Source organism: Dryobates pubescens, chromosome 9 (assembly GCF_014839835.1).
Source record: "Dryobates pubescens isolate bDryPub1 chromosome 9, bDryPub1.pri, whole genome shotgun sequence".
Classification (NCBI taxonomy): domain Eukaryota; kingdom Metazoa; phylum Chordata; class Aves; order Piciformes; family Picidae; genus Dryobates; species Dryobates pubescens.
In genome coordinates, this window is record NC_071620.1 from 25805274 (window position 1) to 25825380 (window position 20107).

At 41.3% G+C, this 20107-nt stretch overlaps 1 protein-coding gene across 1 annotated transcript in view; it reads right to left on the reverse strand.

Moving 5' to 3' along the window:
* Positions 1-20107, reverse strand: part of MYO10 (myosin X) — a 134312-nt gene that overhangs the window by 86926 nt on the left and 27279 nt on the right. Inside the window, exon 2 of the mRNA XM_054163998.1 lies at positions 12131-12289. Within this exon, the coding sequence (XP_054019973.1) occupies positions 12131-12241 (111 nt within the window). The 5' untranslated portion in view covers positions 12242-12289. The remainder of the gene's footprint in view (positions 1-12130; positions 12290-20107) is intronic.

Sequence of the window (20107 nt, forward strand, 5' to 3'; positions counted from 1 at the left end):
GGGCACACAGTGCCATCAAACTATGAGGAATAGAATCCATCTGCATTTTTGGTGTGACAGGGGGATCCCAACAGCTAGGTGTGTTGGAAACTGAATGTGGTGGGTTGAAAATCCCATCCCCCCATTAAATTTGCCAGACCAGCTAAGTTGGAAGCAAATAAAAGCTGTATTTACAAGCAAAATTACAATCTACAATGAAATGCAATGAATATGTACAAAATATACAGCATTTACACTATTTACAGGTATTTACAATTAATGAACTCCACAAGGACCCCCCCTGGTCAAAATGCTGCTAATAGCTTCTCCCTCCCTGCTCCCCCTTACTCCCTTGTACACAAAGGAACAAGTGAAAGAGCAGAGAGATGTTAGAACTTAGCCAAAACAAAACAGTCAAGGTCAAGCAGAAGCCAGCAGAAACACAAAGTTAGTAACTCCTAGCCCAAGGAAGCAAGAAGAGAGAGATTGTTTTGCAAGTCCATTATTCCTTCCAATGGGATTGTTAGAACTATCATTATTTTCCTTTTTACACTCAGTAGTGATTTATTTACATTCTATTACTTTCTGCTCAAGATCTATGGAAAATTTTTAAAGGCCCAGCCTAAAACTACCACACTGAGCACCAGAATTTTAACCACTTGGAGGGGTGGAAGGAAGGAGGTTTTTTGTTCCTTTCCCTCCTGTTTTGGAAGAGAAGGCAGGGAAGCTCCACTTGGAAGGTATACTGTTAACCTTTGACAGCCACCAGGCAGCTACCTACATCAAAGACCCACCTGCTAAATGTTCTCTTTGTCATTGCCTTTGAGAAGTGTCTTCTCAGACATGTTCATACTGCTTAGCTGCACTTTCCCATGTGCTTCAGTCCATGATTTAAGTTGCAGCAGTCTCTTCTACCAAATACTTCCCTGATGGCCTTTTCCCTTCCTGTGCTGAGCACAGGTCAAATCCAAGGCATAACAGACCAAGGCATTTCCAAAGCCAGACTTCATGCTTGTTGTCACTGGTACAATTCACAAGAGAATTTTGGAATAACTGTGGAATTTTTTAATCTGTTTTTTAATATGTGAATTCAGATGGTCCAAAGCAACTGCTGGGCATACCCTTGTGGTAGTTTAGGCTGGGTGCCTTCTGCTGCTACCACACAAGATACACTTTCGATGCCCCGCGTGTCCAGCCCAGTGGGTGGACACAGGAAATAGCATATTTCATCCCCATAATGTCCTGCTCCCTATAAATCCATCTACAAGGTCTTACACTTCCTCTTTCTTCCCTCACCGCTCCTGTGGAGATGCTCCCTGCCTGGTAATAGAGGGGGGGTTATCTCAAGGCCTCTTAGTCCGGTCGCCAAGAGGAGAAGGGGGAAGGGCAATCTCAGATCTGGCCAGCTGAGATTAGCCTGATAGTGGAGGGGGGGAAGAAAGAGCCCTGGGGGTTTTGGGTGTACCCTCAGGTGGGGAGAAGGGGAGTGCTGGGAGGCTTCTGGGTGTGCTTTGGGATCTCCTCTGTCACTGCGCTTGTGGTTTTCTGTAAAACACTCACTGCTTTTCTGTTTAGACTTTCCATCACTTCTGCAATCCATTTGTTCAAGTCTCATTTTTTTTTCTGCCCCAGTAGGAGGCAAGGGAGGCTCTGCCTCAAACTGGAACAACCCTATTAGATGCACCCTTGTCTGTTATATTGACCCTTCAAATCAGCTAATGTGCCCTTAAGCTTCCCTTGGTACAGGAATAACAACGTTATACTCTTCCCAAGGACCTCCAAGGATAAAGGCTACACTACCTCTTCATGATAAGAGTGACATTGTGCAACCTTGCTACCTTAACTTCTAAACTAAACAAATCCTTCCACTCCCTACAGCTTCAACCTTGAACATTCACAATGTCCTTGTTATAGGCAGCTAAATGAAGCTGCCTAGATCTATTTCTTAAGGGTTAAAAACTGAGTATTGGTCAACTTAGCTGCCAACACTGCACAGTTTAGCTCAGAGATGGCAAAAGATATGCACAAAACTTTTCACAGGTTAAGAAATACACCCATACCCTAATCTCGTCTTATTTTCTGACCAATTTTCTCCTACTGATCAGAATGCTTCATGTAGATGGAGATTCTCTAAGTTCCTGAACAAAAGATACCCAGATGGGAAATACGAAAACAATATAAAGAAAAGCTGATAAAAGAGGATTGTTACAACCAAAGGTAAAAAACAGAATAACAGACAGTAATTTTGATGTCAGATAGAGAACTTCCCTTATTTAATGATTTCAGAGGTTTCTGTCAGTTTTCTGCTGTAGAAAAAGGGCATAGTCTCCCTCTTTTCATTGCTTTTTGATTAATACAACACAATCTCTGCCATGTAGCAGTCCTATCTACTGGACATCAGGATAATAATCTTTTGTGCATGGTCTGTTTATATAAACAGTTATGGAAGAGTATCTCTCTTCACCATTGCCAAGTGGAGAGAGGAAGCGACCTCCTGAACAAAAACCTCCTGATTTATCAGAGTGAGACATTGATTTTTGTCATTTTCAATGCTGTGATACAGCATGTGAATGTAAGTTTGCACATCAGACTGTAGCAATCTATGTGCACAATTGCACAGCTTAACTCTAAGTGATCTCTAGCTCACATCACAAAAGCCCCCACAAAGAGCAGAAACTCCGTGGCTCAGCTTGTCACTTCAAATGCCCTGTGGCTACACACTAGTTCTTCCTTCTGCTTTGTTATTGCACAATGCTCAAATGAGTCTTTCAAAGCTGTCTGAAGGTCTAGTTGACCCTCCAGCAAGGAAAACTCCTATAGATTCACCTTGGGAAGATGAGGGAGCTTTTCACAGAAATCATGCAAATTAAAAAGTTGGTAGATGATATACCAAAAAAACCCCAGTCTGTATGACACTGAAGAAATATTAGTATTATAAAGCCTGAAGATCTGTTTCAGTCTGCCTGTGAGTACTTTACATATCAATATCCAGATTTCCATAACTTCCAAGATCCCTTAATATTTTAAGGTCTCTTCTTTTATTTTTTTTTCAGAGAGCAGGAATTGCATTTTAACAGAGCATGAAAACAGAAACTGAAAGCCAGAACAGCAGAAAACTAAACTTATGCCAGGTAGGTTGCTGGATGACATCAAATTGCTGCCAAACAGCCATGGGTCTAGAAATCTGCACTGAGATAGCAAATGGTATTAGCAGTCAAACATCTGATAAATGGAACTTTAGACTTCATTTCCTTTTAAAAGGAAATATTTACAGACATCAAAAAGAGATAGCTGGAATTGCTAGAGAGAAATGGATGACATCTTTTAAAGTAACAGCCTGGCTATGAATTAATTGTCCATTTATAAAGGTAAACAACAGCTATAAATGTAATTTAATTAAATCTCAATTTACATGGGTTTTGTGTAGCCTTTCTAGTAAACTGTTGAAGTACGTGCATAAGGCAGGTGGACAGTGTAGCACAAGCAGTGCATTTTGTGCAGCTTCCTTTCCAGTCAAAGACTAAGTTGTGTAAAGAAAACATTTGCTAGTGACAGACAAACAGCTTAAGTTTCAGAGTCCAAATTTCCACCCTCCTTTCAAAGCCTTTCAGAACTGGGAGCAACAAAACTTACAGAAAAGAGTCAAATCTTACCTCAAGTGAGGCAAAGGTGCACACAGAAGCATTCAGCACCATCTGCAAAAGGTCTGACTGAACAGCCCTAAGGTGCCATCAGTATTTAACACAAACTACTGAAAAATCTTCCTTCTGATTCTGCACACGGGTCTGCTTTCTGTTCTCAGCTCACAGATTCAGCAGTGATGTTCAATGAAGAGTTGGAGAAAAAAAACCCAAAACAAGCCTTCACCTCTAAGAAGACATTAGCAATAAATACCAGCACCAAAGGCAAAACTTGCACAAGATGATATATTTCTACTTCGACATTTTCAAAACTCATGGAAGTCAACAGGAATTGACCCTGTTTGACCATATATGCAATCAACCAAATGAGAAGGAAAATACTGGTACAGAGCAGACAGAAAGAATGATTTTAAAAAATGTTTTAATAAAACCTGACCTACTTCATCACCCCATCTGTTTCACTGAAACAGACCACTGATGATAGAGGGCAAGCTCCCTACTGCACTATATACACACACCAGGTTACAAACAAGTACCTAATGCACTGCTAACCATAATGTGTTTGTGCAGCCTTTGCCTACGTGGTATTGTACTCAATCACACAGACCTTTCTGAGCAGCTCCCTTCTTACTGGTATTATCTTGATCACAGTACCTCAGTCCAAAATATCTGCTAATATCTGACAATATGCACCTTTAAAATCCCCAATATTTTCATCTGTGAGGAAAAAGTTCAGGCAAATGTTCTTTATGGTTGTTGTTATTATTATTAGCAGTGCCACAAGCTCCACCACAATTCCTCTCTGGAAAATTCATAAGTTGGTTAACCAATAAATTGTATTTGTTTACTTCCCATATCATTACTGCTGTGTTCTTCCTCTGACATGTATTATAAAAAGAAAAACAAATAAAGAATAATGATAATTTGCCTTTGACAGATAATTGTTGATATATATATATATATAGTTAGTAATCCTTTAGAAATAGCAGTCACCAGAAATAAATTCCACTAGAATTCCAGTTAAAAGCCTGTTGTGTTTATATAGATCTGTGTCTGCTGCTCTCTAGTAACAGATGTGAAGCAGAAGCTGTAATTAATGCTTGGAGACAGGAACTCATTTTGAACTACATTTTGAAAACATTCTTATGTGTGTAAGCACAACATGCTAATTATGGAGGTTAGTAGCTGTGTGTAGATATTTGTCATGCATTCTTATTAATCATGTTGCCTGCTCTCAGCACCTGCACTGAAGGAGATGGCCCAGAGAATTTTCCCCATCTCTCCAGTACCATAAGAAGGCATGGAAAAAAAACCACCTGTGATTCATCAGCACACTTTAAAATTTTCTTTATTGTAAAAGCAGAGCAATTAAATAAACAACAGGTTCCTCAGTGACCATAGAGCAGATCATGCCAAGCAGCCATTTGCTCTAGAGCACTGGATGCCTGTGGAGAGGGTGCAACCAGAGCTGGGCTGCAGACAAGACCAGGATAAATGTAGACCTAGCAGATAGTGTAATAACTAAGAACTTGATCTAAATGTACATGCACAATATTTATGTATGGTCTGTGGTAGTAATTAATGACACAATTTGTGCAGATCATTGTTTGGTTTTCTTAGTAAGCGGCCCACAGCTACTTATACCAGGGAGTACAAAAGAACAAAGACCAAGGGTGCCAAGCTGTTCAGGATGGTGCATGGGTCCTTCTTTTCAGGTTTGGGTTTTGCAGGGAGTGCAGAAGCTCTTCCTTTTAAGAAATTAGTCATTATAGTTTTTGTTTTCATAAGTAAACTCATTGGGGCTATTGTCTTCTGCTGATCTTCCTTTGTCTGCCTCCAGGTACAATTTGTGTCAAAGGTAGAGGGCATCTGAACAGGAGTGCTTTCAAATGTATGAATTATGTCTGTCTGTATTTTAATTAACTTTGACATTAGTGTGCCCTGATGTTTCCTCACTATAACCTGCAGCAACACTCGCTTCACACTGACCATCATAACATGGCACGGAGCAACTGCACTGGATTTGAAATGAGTTCCATTGTACTCAGGGGGGAAAAAAAAGAATATGCAAACCCCTAGCCAAAGAAGGCACAGAAAACAACCGACCTAGATACTAAAGTGTCTGTGTCTGTAAACAGAATTTGAACACCCCCGACACCCCCCCCCACTGTGATTATTGATTAATACTGCACAAACATCAACTACTTGCCTCAGGGAACCTTCATGACTTTGAGAGAGAGATATCAACTAATTACTCCAAGTTTAACAAACTGAAACTGAACATGCTGGTAAAGTAAATAAAGACAAACAGATTTAAAATTCAATGCATGAATAACTGAATATGTCTTTTAAGAACAGATAACTGAGTATTCAGTGTAATGAGGTGGTAGGGAGCTCTGCATGCAACTTTTTCAGAGATGAAACAACTTTTCCTGTTTAACACCTGAGAAAAAGAAATATGTTGTTTCCTAATCCAAGTTGTTTGATGTTTGTTGCTACAGCTGAAGAAAGGAAGGAAGCCAGTTGTAAAAACTGAGCTTATAATTACCCTCATTCTCCAGGCTCTGTTGTGGATGTGATCGGTACAGCACTCTATGTCTATGTGGCTGCTATAGAAGCTTTTATATACAAACGCAACAGATGGTTATAATCATTGGCGGGCAAGCTGCAGTCCTAATTTGGAAGTGTGCAAAAATGGGTTATGTTCTCTTTCACCCTTCCTGGCCACCACACCCATATGAGGGACTACCTGGAGGCTACTGTCCCTATGACAGGAGGGTGACCAAGGAACTGCCATGTCACATCTGACTCTACACAGCATGCCTCTCTGAGCATAGGCACACATTCTCCACATAAATAAGGACAGGCAAATCGTGAAATCATCACCACTTCAATCAGCAATGTGCCTACTTGGAACTTCAGAGTTTAGTTCAAAAGGGAAAAAACTAATCAGATATGCTTTGAGATGTGTTTATTGCTTGACCTCAAGCAAACAAGGGTGGATCTGACAGTGAAAAACTCTGTAATGACCTGCACAATGCGTACTGCAGTTATTCCCAACCTGCTTCTCACCTCAGCAGAAGCTGCTCTCTAATCCTCTGGTCTGCTCTTCTGAAATTTGCTCGCTTGCATCAGTAACTAACCACTGGCCACAGAGACAAGACAACCACAGCTCATCCCAGAGCCAGCTCAAACACTGTAATTTGTGTGTCTTGCAGCACAGTCCACGTGGTGTGGTTTATGATGTCCCCTCCAAGGCTAAGTCAGTCTCCTCTGCAACGTGTACTTAACTAAAAGCAAACCAGAATCAACAGCTTCGGGAACAACTTGCCTTTGAACAGTGACAACAACAGCTGCCACAGCAATTCACCCCTCCGTATCACATGCCCCATGCTTAAGAAGCAACAAAATCCCTCATTCATCTTCACAAAAGGCTCCCTTTTTGAACACAGGCGCCTTCCACTTTTAGCACTAGTTATTTATCTTTCCATATTTTGCCACATACCAGACTAGAACACAAGCTAGCCTGAGCATCCAAAGAGAAGCACTAAACCTTGTATGCTGATGTCTAGAAGCAGGACCTCCATATCAAGCTTTCACTAAGAAGTAGCAATGAAAACCCCTGCACTATATGATCGCTGCCATCCTAGCTCTGGTTATTTCCTGGACAATAAAAATGGTGATAGCCCAAAAGCAAACATCTAGCTAAAAGCAATATTAACCAAGAAATCTGAAAAAAACATGAGATAGAAGCCAGCACAAAAAGGGAAGCCATATACTCTTTTTGTTCTGGGACAAGTCCTGTTCAACATCTTCATCAATGACATTGATGAGAGGACAGAGTGTCTACTCAGTGAGTTTGCTGATACACCTGAAGGCTGTTTGGCCATTCAGCAAGACTTGAACAGACTGGAGGAACCTGATGAGGTTCAAGAAGGATAAGTGCAGCATTCTGCACCTGGGAAGGAATAATAAACTGCACCAGTACAGGTTAGGTGGTGATCTGCTAGAGAGCAGCCCAGTGGAGGAGGACCTGGGAGTCCTGGTAGAAAATAAGTTATCCGTAGGACAGCAATCTGCCAAAAATTGGCCAAGACCACCAATGGGATCCTGGGGTGCATTAAGAGGAGTGTGTCCAGCAGATCAAGGGAAGTTCTCCTCCCCTTCTACTCTGCCCTGGTGAGACCTGGAATACTGTGTCCAGTTTCAGGCTCCCCAGTTCAAGAAGGACAGGGATCTGCTGGAGAAAGTCCAACAGAGAGCTACCAGGATGGTTAAGGGACTGCAGCATGTGTCTTATGAAGAAAGGCTGAGAGAGCTGGGGCTTTTTAGTCTGGAGAAGGGAAGAGTGAGAGGGAATCTAATAAATGTATATAAATATCTGAGGGCTGGCTGTCAAGCAGAAATGGACAGCCTCTGCTCACTTGTGCCATGTGACAGGACAAGGGGCAATGGATGTAAAAGTACAGTAAGGAGGTTCCACCTCAGCATGAGGAAGAACTTTACTGTGAGGGTCACAGAGCACTGGACCAGGCTCCCTAGAGAGATTGTGGAGTCTCCATCTAGATTTGTCCTTATCATAGGAGACCCTCTTTTGAAGGGGGTGGATGGTCCTATTCACAGACTGAACCCACTTCTTAGGGAAGTCTGCTGCCTCCCTAAGGCAAGGGTCAAGGATGTACAAACAAAACTTCCCACCCTGGTTCAGCCCTTGGATTACTACCAGTTAGTATTTTTTTAAGTAGGTGGCAATGAATTTGAATCAAGAAGTCCATGGGCAACAAAGACAGACTTCAGAGCCCTGAGACAAACAGTTAAGGGGTCAGGAGCAAAAGATGTGTTCTCTTCTATCCTACCAGTTGCAGGGTATGATGAAAGCTTTGATAAGAAGAGCCATCAGATGAATTCTTGGCTTTGAGCCTGATGTCACCATCAGAACTTTGGTTTCTTTGACTGTGGGTTGGTCTATAAGACGCCAGGCCTGGTAGCAACAGATGGGGTTAACTTGTCTCCAAGGGTAAAAAGGATCTTGAGCCAAGAATCAGCAGGGCTTGTAGAGAGAGTTTTAAACTAGATTCAAAAGGAAATGGGTATGAAACCAGGCTTGCCAGAGAGGAGCCTGGACATGGCACCCAGACTCTGGAAGTAAGAGAGAAAGTCTGGAAAAAGGAGGAGTCTACACAGGTCACTAAGGACTGGGTTAGAGATCATTTGAGTAAGCTGCGCATACATAAATTCATGGGTTCAAATGGGATGCACAAATAAGTGCCAAGAGAGCTGGCTGATGTGGTTGCTCTACCACACTCCATCATCAGCCTGGTCTGCCAGTCAGACACCTCCATCACTGGAAAGGTGATGGAGCAGCTCATTCCAAAAGTCATCTCTAGGCACAAGGAAGAAAATAAGGTTATCAGGAGCAGCCAACATGGATTTACCAAGGGGAAGTCATGCTTGACTAATCCGATAGCCTTCTACAATGGTGTGACTGAATTGGTGGATGCAGGAAGAGCAGTGGATGCTGTCTCCCTTGACTTTAGCAAGGCTTTTTGACACTGCCTCCCATAATATCCTCAAGGAAAAGCTCAGGAAGTGTGGCTTAGAAGAGCTGATGGTGAGATGCACTGAAACTGGCTAAACAACAGAGAAGGTTGTGATCTGCACAGACTCTAGCTGCAGACCTGTATGTAGCTAGTGGTGTTCCCAGAGATCACTGGTGGGTCCAGTCTCATTCAACATATTCATCAATGATGGAGTGTACCCTCAATAAATTTGCCAAAGACACAAAACTGGAAGGAGTGGCTTACATACCAGAAGTCTGTGCTGCCATTGAGAGGCTTGGACAGACTGTAGAGCTAGGCAAAGATGAACCTAATGAAGTTCAACAAGGATAAGTGCAGAGTCCTGCACCCAGGAAGGAATAACACAATGCACCAGTACAGGTTAGGGATTGACCTGCTAGCGAGTATCTCTGTAGAGAAAGAGCTTGGAGTCCTTGTTGATAATAAGTTATCCATGGGACACCACTGTGCCCTGGTGGCCAAGAAGGCAAATAGTATACTTGGATGCATTAAGAAGAGTGTGTCGGCAGATCAAGGGAGGTTGTCCTCCCTTTCTGCTCAGCCCTAGCTAGGCCACATCTGGAATATTGTGCCCAGTTCTGGGGTCCCCAGGTCTTGAGGGACAGGGAACCACTGGAGAGAGTTCAACAGAGGGCTAGAAGGATGATTAGGAGACTGGAGCAGCTCTCATATGAGGAAAGACCATGAGACCTGGGGCTGTCTAGTCTGGAGAAGACATGACTGAGAGGGGACCTTATCAATGTCTACAAATATCCTGAAGGGTGGCTGTCAGGATAGAGCCCCACCATCTTTTCAGTGATACCCAGGGATAGAAATAGGGGCAATGGACGTAAACTCAAACACAGGGAATTGTATTTCAACATGAGAAAAAAAACTTCTTTACAATGAAGGTGACAGAGCACTGGAACAGGCTGCCCAGAGAGGTTGTGGAGTCTACTTCTCTAGAGATCTTCAAAACCCACCTGGATGTGTTCCTTTGTGATCTGCATTAAGTAGTCCTGCTTTGCAGGGGTGTTGGTCTCAATGATCTGTGGAGGTCCTTTCTAACTCCACTATACTACGAAATATTGTTAAACTGTTCAATTAAAGAGTTAAAGAGATTTTGGTTTGGCATGGTTCATTTTGCAATGACAGCACCTCCTCCTACAACAGATGCTCATATACGTATGAAGTTTCACACAATTACTCAAGCTATTTAATTGTCTTTTGTTGAGGTTTCTGTTCCTGGAGCCCTGTCCTGATAAAATACTGTCGCTGGCACAACATGGGCAGGGTGCCAATGAGGAGAACAGCAAGGCTTTCATATGCATTTCAAAACACTTCTCTTTGGTTTTGTTTTTTTCAACTACCTTTTCAATCATTTTTCAGGCAAGGCAGTCTCCGAAGAGTAAGCAGTAAAATTACAAAAACTGAAGGGATGATGAGTACTCAGCAGCAACTGAAGATCTGTCATCAGTAATAGTACACAAACCTGTTTCTCTAGAAACATACATGGCACTGAACACCAAGCACTGGAATACCCTACGCTTGCCTCGACAAGCTAAGAAATAAGCTAGGACATGCTGCTTTAGAACAAGGTTATTCTTTGCCTCTTCAAAAAAATCACCTCCTTTCACACACGTGGTTTTAAAAAGGGGAAGTGTCCTCCATCTGAGTACACATAATGGCTTACAACACTTTTTTTTTTTCCTTCTTTTCATTTTAACACATTGAGTAATAAATCATTAACTAATAACCCCGGTGGAAAACTAAACCCTTACCAAGTACCTATTTTCCCCTGCACATGTGTGATACATGCTATTCATTTTTTGTTTACTTGTTTTTTTTCTGAACCACAAAATGGTTCATTTGTTTTCAGGGGGAAAAAAAACAACCAAACAAAACCCCAACAAACCAACACATAAAAGACTTTTGTAAAGAGAACTACCTCAACATTTAGGATTCTCTGTACCTGCCACTTGAAAGGTAATGTGCAAAGGAACATAAATTTCTTTGCAGCTTTTTTTGCTTTTTGTCATAAATCAACTTCTAAACACAGGGAAAGGTTATTTTGACATTAGGAGATGTTAATGTTTAAAAATAAAGAAGCCAAACTAAATGGGTGAAGCTTGGAGCAAGGCATGTACAAAATCAAGGACCCACACAGATGATGTAAAAATTATTTATGTTCTGCCATTATGAATTAAAACCAAACAAACAGAAGCACCAACCACTGAATTACTGAAAAGTGAAATTTCACAGACTCTAACAGTCACTATTCCTTGTATCATTCTCACATTTAGCGTAGCTTCAGAATCAGGAAGTATTTGTATCTAGTCAGTTCAAGATTAACAACAATATTTAAAGAGCAGGTAAATCTAATCACAAGTACCTTCATTATAGAGCTGAGGAAAAAAGATGTGTTGATCAATTTGCAGTTTTTGAGGCTCATAACTGCCTGTTCTCATACATGCCAGACTCCTGCTACCTGCAATCATCTTGGCAATGATACCACCATTCCCACTCTACTACAATAAAAAGGGGACTGCAGATCAAAATTGTATCTTGGCCTGATGTGATCTCAAATGGCATGAACAGACTAAATCCCACCACATCCTCTCTGGTGACAGACACAGCATGTGCTGCTGGGACAGAGTCTAAAGAAAAGGAAAAGAAGAGGCCTTCACATGACCCTGTCACTGGAAGTGTAAAAGCATATGTAGAATGCCATTTTTCCAAGAGACTGCTTGGCCAGCCCTGAGCTACCTTCTCCTTCCATTATTGTTTGTGAGAAGTCACTAGATAATGCACGCTTCTGCTCTGTCTGGATACACAGAGAACTGGAGAACATCAGGAAAGGAAATACTATAGAACAGCAAAACAGCCACACAGCACTTACGCGTTCAAAAACATCCTGTCTGGATAATTTTCTTAACTTTAGAAGAAACTTACATATATTTTATCTTGCTGATATCGCTGGAATAAGTTGTGCATAATGGAGCCCTCATGGAGATCTACAAGTGCTGCCATGTCTTCCACGCTCTCTGTGCTTGTTTGATGCATAGGTGTTACTTTTTGGTGTGTGATGGTGCTCTGTTTATAAGTGAATACCTGAAAGAGGAGAAATAAACAAAAGATAATAATCAGAGCTCGCATTCATAAATTCCTGAGAATGGAAATTTCATACCCATTCATTTTCCCTATCCAGGTTAGCAGTGTGCAGACTTCTAAAATAGAATAGCCTGCCAGTCATACCTTCCAAAGCTACTCTGACAAAACTCAAGAACCAAATATGTACATAGGGGTCATACAAAACTAGCACATACTGAAAATGCACTGAGGATTATAAAGTCTTTTCCTTTATAAGGGTAAATGCAATCCTGTTTCACTCTGCACTACTGCTAGACTTTATCAGGGTAAAAATAAAACAAGCAATAACTTCCCACAGAAAATCCAAAACCAATCAAAAAAAACCCCACCCCTCACAGTAAACCCCACTTACAAACAAATTAAGGCAACAAAGTAAAATTATTGCTCTAACAGGCTGCAAGTGTTTAAATGTTTGGTCTTAAATTCACTTAAGTATTTTCATTCAATTCTACACTCAGGACCCCTATTGGATTAGGTCATTATTCCTAACATAAGTACATGTTATGTTCAGGTGTTGCAGTGATTTGGAAATGAAGAGGCAAAATGATTTCTGCTCAATGGACTTTTGAGACAAATTTCTGAAACCTGTTCCAAACAGATGGTAAAAGGTCAAAAAGTCACAACTAAACAGTCAGAAAGCACTTCCACATACCTCCTGTAAAACTATCACAGATATGGTCAGAAGATATACACATCCCCAGTCTGGTTAAATTTTTACGAATACTAATGGCATCAGTAAAGACTGTAAAAAGGCAGCTTTGCAACTACGCTTCTCATTTCCTTTTAATTTACATCTTGGCACGTCATCCTCATAGGCCTATGTCTGCATCTCATAGCCAATGCTACTCAGGCAGTACTAGTGGGCACTAACAGCACCATTCCAGAGTAAGAACCCAAGCATGGAGTCAATGCAAATACTTTAATGATATGGAACATTAAAAAACAGACAAACACAAAAAAGCAACAACAACAACAGAAAACCAAAAAATATATAATTCCAAAATCCTGTGAAATTGTGATTTATAAAGCAGACAGAAGAAGTGCAACTGCCAGCAGTTGCATCAGCACGAAGCATAATGATAGACTGGGGGAGAAAGAGATCCAGGAAACAAATTTCGAGCAGGGGCTGGAAGACAGCACAGATAGAAACAGGATGAATAAACCATCATAAAGATTATAGAGATCCAGAGTATCCAAAGTACAATTCCTAATTAAGGGGGAGAGAAATACATTGAAAGATCTGAGCCTTATTATGTAGTAAGCAGCCATCAAGATGACAGGACAGGGCAGAGATGCTGGCTAGGATGGAGATGATGCAAGTGATCCAGATAGCTAACAGAACAGAACAAATGTGAACAGTGTGAATCGACAGCAAAATTTTTCCTACTCTGAAAAACCATGATGAAAAACCTAAAGGTCATACTGTAAATAAAAATACTGTAAGCCAGAAGATTTGAAGATAAAAGGGATTTAAGGAGAGCAAATCCTAGAAAAGCAAGAAACCTAATAAGGGCCATGTATCAACTTGGAATTAAAGCAGAAAACCAGGTAAAAGAATTAGGAAACCAAAAAGGGACAACACAAGTCCTGTGCATGTACTGCATGTGACCATGGAAAGGAAAAAAACCACCACTTCTAGAAGAATATTCAAATTTGTGGTTTCTGTTCTTTGACATATGGTGCACAGGTAGGCAGAGCACTCCATACATCATTAAGCACATTTATTAACATAAGGAATTAATAAAAATGCACTAAGAAAAACAATGTGACAACTGACTTGTACATGGTAGGACTACTGAAGATGGTCTCTATTGATTTGTCCTTCCCATTCAAATTCACTCTTTTCCCCAGGTTGGTTGTTCTCATACTTTCAGCTCTCCCACACATTGCCACATTGTTTGGGTGAAGAAAGGACTCATGAGTTGACTCAGAGGTAAGGCTGTGCCAGCTAGAAAACACAACAACCAGTCAAAATGTCTGCCACCCAGATCAGAAAGTGTAAGGACCTCTTCTCTTTACCTTTACCATAATCATATATCCCTCACATTTCCTAAACACACTATGAAACATGGTCAGAATCATCTAATAAGATCAAAGTCACCAGACAGGGCAGTAGAGGATCACATGTGCAGCCCTCATTTCCTTAAAACAGGCTTTTTGCAGTCCTGCTGCTCAAGCCCTGAAAGGCCTGCTTTGTTTTAGTTTCATCTTGACTCATGCCTTTAGTAGAATAAGGGCATGAAAAAGCTACCTTGAACTTTACTTTAGAAAATCATGAACTTTAATTAGAAAATCATGTTATGAAATATTACAGCAGTTGAATTCCTCAGGAAATAGGAACCAGGAGCCTTTCTGCAGGGTCAAGCATGCAGAAGAGGAAGATGAACAACTTGGCTCCTGAAATTCAAGAGGAGCCTATTGGCAGAGTGCAGGAATGCCATCCTCAAAGATCTTGATGGCATTTCTGGAAGGTCAAGTAAAAGATGCAGGAAACTTGGGGTAAGATTTAAGACCAGCCTGAATGAGAGTTCAGCAAAAACATCTTTCCTCTGAAGATATAAATGGCCCGAGATAACAAACATGTTGAATACATGGAAACAATAAAGGAAGCCCTAAAGAGACAACATGCAAAATAAGAACACTCCGAGTTATAACGGAAGTGAAAATTAGAGGTTGAGATAGGAACAATGCAGAGAAAAACAAAAAGAACAAGAAAACAGAGAGCTCTGCTAAACAATAGAATAAACATTTCACAGAGAACAGAATACACCACTTCAAAACTACTCTACTGTCCCTACCACAGACTACTAGTGCCATGATGAACACACCACAAATGAGGAAGCAACATGAAAAGCCAGAGGCACACTACTACCAACTTCCCCAGGTTAACACAGGGGAAAAGCTGCAGCAGGAACTCTGGGGTTAACAAACCAAACCAAAACATAGGAGGGAACTCTTAGATGCCAAAATGTTAACAGCTTACTGAAATGGACAATTCATACCAAAGGGCTGGAGGAGCACTCTTCAGTGTCAGTCTTGAAGAAGAAAGCAAGTATGACTAAAAGAAAGTAATCATATGCTACTGAGTCAGATTTCTTTCTCCAGTCAAAAAGGAAAGACAGGCAAGTAAAGACAGGAATATTTGAATGAACATTACAAATAAAGTGGCATGCAGAAACCATGAAAAAAAACATATTGGTGTGGTTTTGACAGCCTGTTTCAAAGCTTGGATGATACAAATATATGTCCTGATTCACATATCTTCAAAAAAATCAACAGGATTAGTAACTTAATGTTATTCTTTCCAGAACTGTGTAAAATTCATCTGTTTTATTGTGTTGGGGACATACCCAGAGCAGTGTCAAGGTCCGTGTGCTCAACAACCATGCTACTCGCAGCACTTGCCAGATCTACTTTAGGACGCAATGTCAAGGTCTGGACACTGAGAGTGAGACCTATACTCATACTTCCCATACATGCTCAAATGAGAAAGGAGGACAAGTAGAGAAAATTAATTCAGCACCTCACAACATTAGCCTTGGACATGGGACCAAATAATACAAAATGTAGTGAAGTCCTTGGCAGCATACCAGCACATGGACACAACTGCATGGCTACACAGAATATACTCCCATGTCTCCCTCTAGAAGACAATCCAGATCCCCAGCTGTTGCTGCAGGATACACCTTCTCTTTGTAGATGACACCAGTTGGATGCTCTCTAATGCACTCTAGAAAGCTGGAGAACTTGCAACTGAACACACCAAGATTAAAGTTGAGACTGCAGATACGCACTACATAAGTGGATTTTTGGCAGTTAATGTTTTGTGAAGGGGTTTGTTCTGAAACCATGGAGCATCATTAATACCCTGTTTAGAAAACCAGCAATACCTAAATCGCATACTAAACCAAAGAAATATAATTAAAATGATGGCTTTATCAAAAAAAAAGTAAGTTTCCTTGTTCATAAATACCATACCAATTCATAAAAACTGCATGAGCAATGCAACATTGTACTGCACAATGTGCAAGTATTTGTTAGACAAACCTCTGCATTTGGCTCGGAATTTTTTGGATGCCATGCAATTTGGAATAACGAGTAATTTACACTAATGCATGCTTTCAAATCAACTAGTGAGCATGTAAAGAAAACAACCCATCAACAAGCCAGGAATTTGAGGCATGACTGCAATTAAACTGATTTCGTTGATCCTTTTAAAAAAGCATGAAAAGTGTCAGCATAAAACTTTTAATACTGTCCACTTATTTCTGTTGACAATTACACTTCTATCCTTTACAACTAGAAAAAAAAAATAAGGAAAAAAAAAATAGATCTTTCAAGCATTCCACTAAAGGAGAATACCACAAAACAATGTCAAATTAATTCTCTGCATTGACAAGTTACCCCTAAGCTCAAGATCTAATGGATTTAATTTGTAAAACAATTTATTAATACCAGGAAAGAATGTCAGCATGGGCCGCCCCAAATGGTAGGCACACACATGCCTTTTCTTTTACTGTATCATTTTGTGACATGATACCAAGTGACAAAAATCCCTGCTTGAATAGAGTCATTAAATGGTATCAAGAGATTTCACAACAGCTGAGTCAAATGAGTTTAGGAGAATGCTAAATTAAGTGCTTAGGTAAAGCACACACAAAAAAAAACCCAATCCAGAAAATCTGCACATCTCGTGAAAGGTACAAGTCACACTTGGGCCTCCCAGTCTGGGTAGAGCAGAACTGAGGCTTTCAGGCTGTTCCTCACGGAGAGACAGGTTTGGGGTCAGATGCTGACAATCCATATTGGATGGGAGAAAAGCAGAAGGTACTCCAAAAGTTCCCTGATCAATGATTCAGTGTTTAAATTACAGTAATTTTCATCATTACAGTGAGATTTCAATGAAAGTTTTATTTACAGGCACAAATAGGCTTGCCTGCATCTTGGAAGCCCCAATATAAGCAAGATTCTGAATCTGCTCTCTGAAAATGTGCAAGATTGTCCACTGAACAGTTCATGTACCGTCAGTATTTTAGCATAGCCCTTCCCAAGCACAACTCCCAGTCAGTGCAGGTTCAGGTCTCTTTCTTCAACTGAAAGACTGAGATTTGTATCAGAGGAAAAAGTGGCAATGACACTGGCTCTAGATGGGACAAGATGCCTGCCCATAGCCTTGATCCAGGCCATCCTTCACAGCCATCACTCACCACGTGGGCAGCAGTTGTTTCAACCAGTCACACACTATCAGCTTTCACTGTCAATAACACACACCAGATGTGGTGGCATAAGGAAAAATTCTGGACATTAGGAAACATTTTTTAATTGAAAGAGTGGTCAGACTTTGGAATGGGCTGCCCAGGGGGGTGGTGGAGTTGCCAACCCTGGATGTGTTTAAAAGTCATTTAGATGTGGTGCTTGGGGGTATGGTTTAGGGGTGAACCTTGTAGAGTAGGGTTATCGGTTGGACTTGGGGATCTTGAGGGTCTTTCCCAACCTGAATGTTTCTGTGATTCTGAGATCTGACCACTGCCAAGTACTGCATGCTGTGGTGCTCAAGAACAGTTATGAAGTTTGGCATGTCCCTGTTAACAATGTTATTGCGATATATCAAAAGGGAGTTTTTGGTAAGGTTAACAGAAAAGGAGGAATGAACCTCCCTCTCCTGCCTTTTTCTATCAGAAAAGTTTTTATCAATGTTAGGTGTACTTCAGCAACTGCAGGGCCTTACAGCAGGTAAGGATATTTACAAATGGAAAACAGATATATCAAAGTCTCATTACATCCTTTATTTAAATTAAGTTGTTCAAATCCATATAACCAGAGGGATAACATAAAATTTTATAGTTTAATTCAGTAAGATAAAGAAAGCAAAAGCAAAGCAGTTACATGAGAGACAGGTTTACAAATCTGCTCTGAGTGTCCTCTCAGCAAGTTTGCTGATGATACCAAACTGGGAGGCTTGGCTGATATACCTGAAGGCTGTGTGGCCATTCAGCAAGACCTGGACAGACTGGAGAGGTGGGCAGAGAGAAACCTAATGAGGTCCAACAAGATAAGGGCAGAGTCCTGGATGTGGGAAGGAATAATAAACTGCACCAATACAGGGTAGGAGGCAACCTGCTAGAGAGCAACCCCGTAGAAAAGGACCTGGGAGTCCTGATGGATAACAACTTGCCCATGGGACAGCAATATGCCCTTGTGGCCAAGAGGGCCAATGGGATCCTGGGGTGCATTAAGAAGAGTGTGTCCAGCAGACTGAAGGAGGTTCTCCTCCCCCTCTACTCTGCCCTGGTGAGACTTCACCTGGAATACTGCATCCAGTTTTGGGCTCCCCAGTTCAAGGGGGACAGCAATCTGCTGGACAGAGTCCAATGGAGGGCTATTAGGATGATTAAGGAACTGGAGCACATGCCCTGTGAGGAGAGGCTGAGAGACCTGGGGCTGTTTAGTCTGGAGAAGAGAGGACTGAGAGGGAACTTGATAAATGTTTATAAATACCTGAGAGATGGGTGTCAAGAGGGAGTAGATAGGCTCTTCTCAGTTTCACCCTGTGATAGACTAGGGGTAATGGGTATAAACTACAGTAAGGAGGTCTCACCTCAACATGAGGGGGAACTTCTTCACTGTGGGGCTTACTGAACACTGGAACAGGCTCCCCACAGAGGTTGTGGAGTCTCCTTCTCTGGAGACTTTCAAGACCCATCTGGATGCACTCCTGCACAACCTGTGCTGGATTCTATGCTCCTACTCTGGCAGGGGGGTTGGACTTTACGACCTTCGGAGGTCCCTTCAAACCGCTAACATCCTGTGATCCTGTGAACTGAACAATAGTCCACCAGAAGGCAAAGCTAATTATGACCCAAAAGGTGAAGGCTACAGCCTTCCTGCTATTGCCCAGGGATTCCTCTATGTGAGTTTTTCACAAGGTTAATCCCAGCTGCTACAGTGAAAATCCACACAACTCAATAGCAGCTCCCAGACAACTTGGCTTGTTTCATTGAAGATGTCACTGCCCTCAGTTTTCCATAGCATCTTTTGGCTTATGGTCACTGACCTCACAGCAGAGATAAGCACATCCCAGCAACATACACAGGACTGAACAGAGAAACATCCACTTAAAAGCATCATCTTCTTTTTTTTTTTTTCATTCACTGCTGTTGGTCTGAACTGAGGATCATCATTTGTGTTTCCCTAGTGTTTAGAAGTTAAAAGAATGCAATAAATCTTACAAAGTGTCTTTACACACGAGTCTAAGCAGAAAGAGGCCTTGGGCTCACATTACAAGCTGTGGAATGCAGTGTTCCAAGGAGAAAAATTCATCACGACAAGCAGCAAGCCCAAGGACTCAGCAATTAAAAGGGAAAATAAAAGTATGGCAGTTTATTCTTTTTTCCTGAAGAGTTCTAACATCTAAGTAGTTCTTAAAATACAGGTCAAGGAAGCTCTCTTAAAAGTCAAATGGAATTCAAGACCAAATGTGTAGCAATGATCTACCAACATTTTTAATTCTACAGTTAATCATGACAAAAGTGTGAGCAAAGCAATGTTTCTGTCCAATAATGTACTATCTGTGATAGCCATCCCTAGGTATCCATTCCATTGTCCCAAAACAATTGTTCAGGCAACATTGGAGAAGAGAAGGCTCCGAGGTGACCTCATTGTGGCCTTCCAGTATCTGAAGAGGGCCTACAGGAAGGCTGGGGAGGGACTTCTCAGGATATCAGGTAGTGATAGGACTAGGGGGAATGGAATGAAGCTGGAGGTGGGGAGACTCAGGCT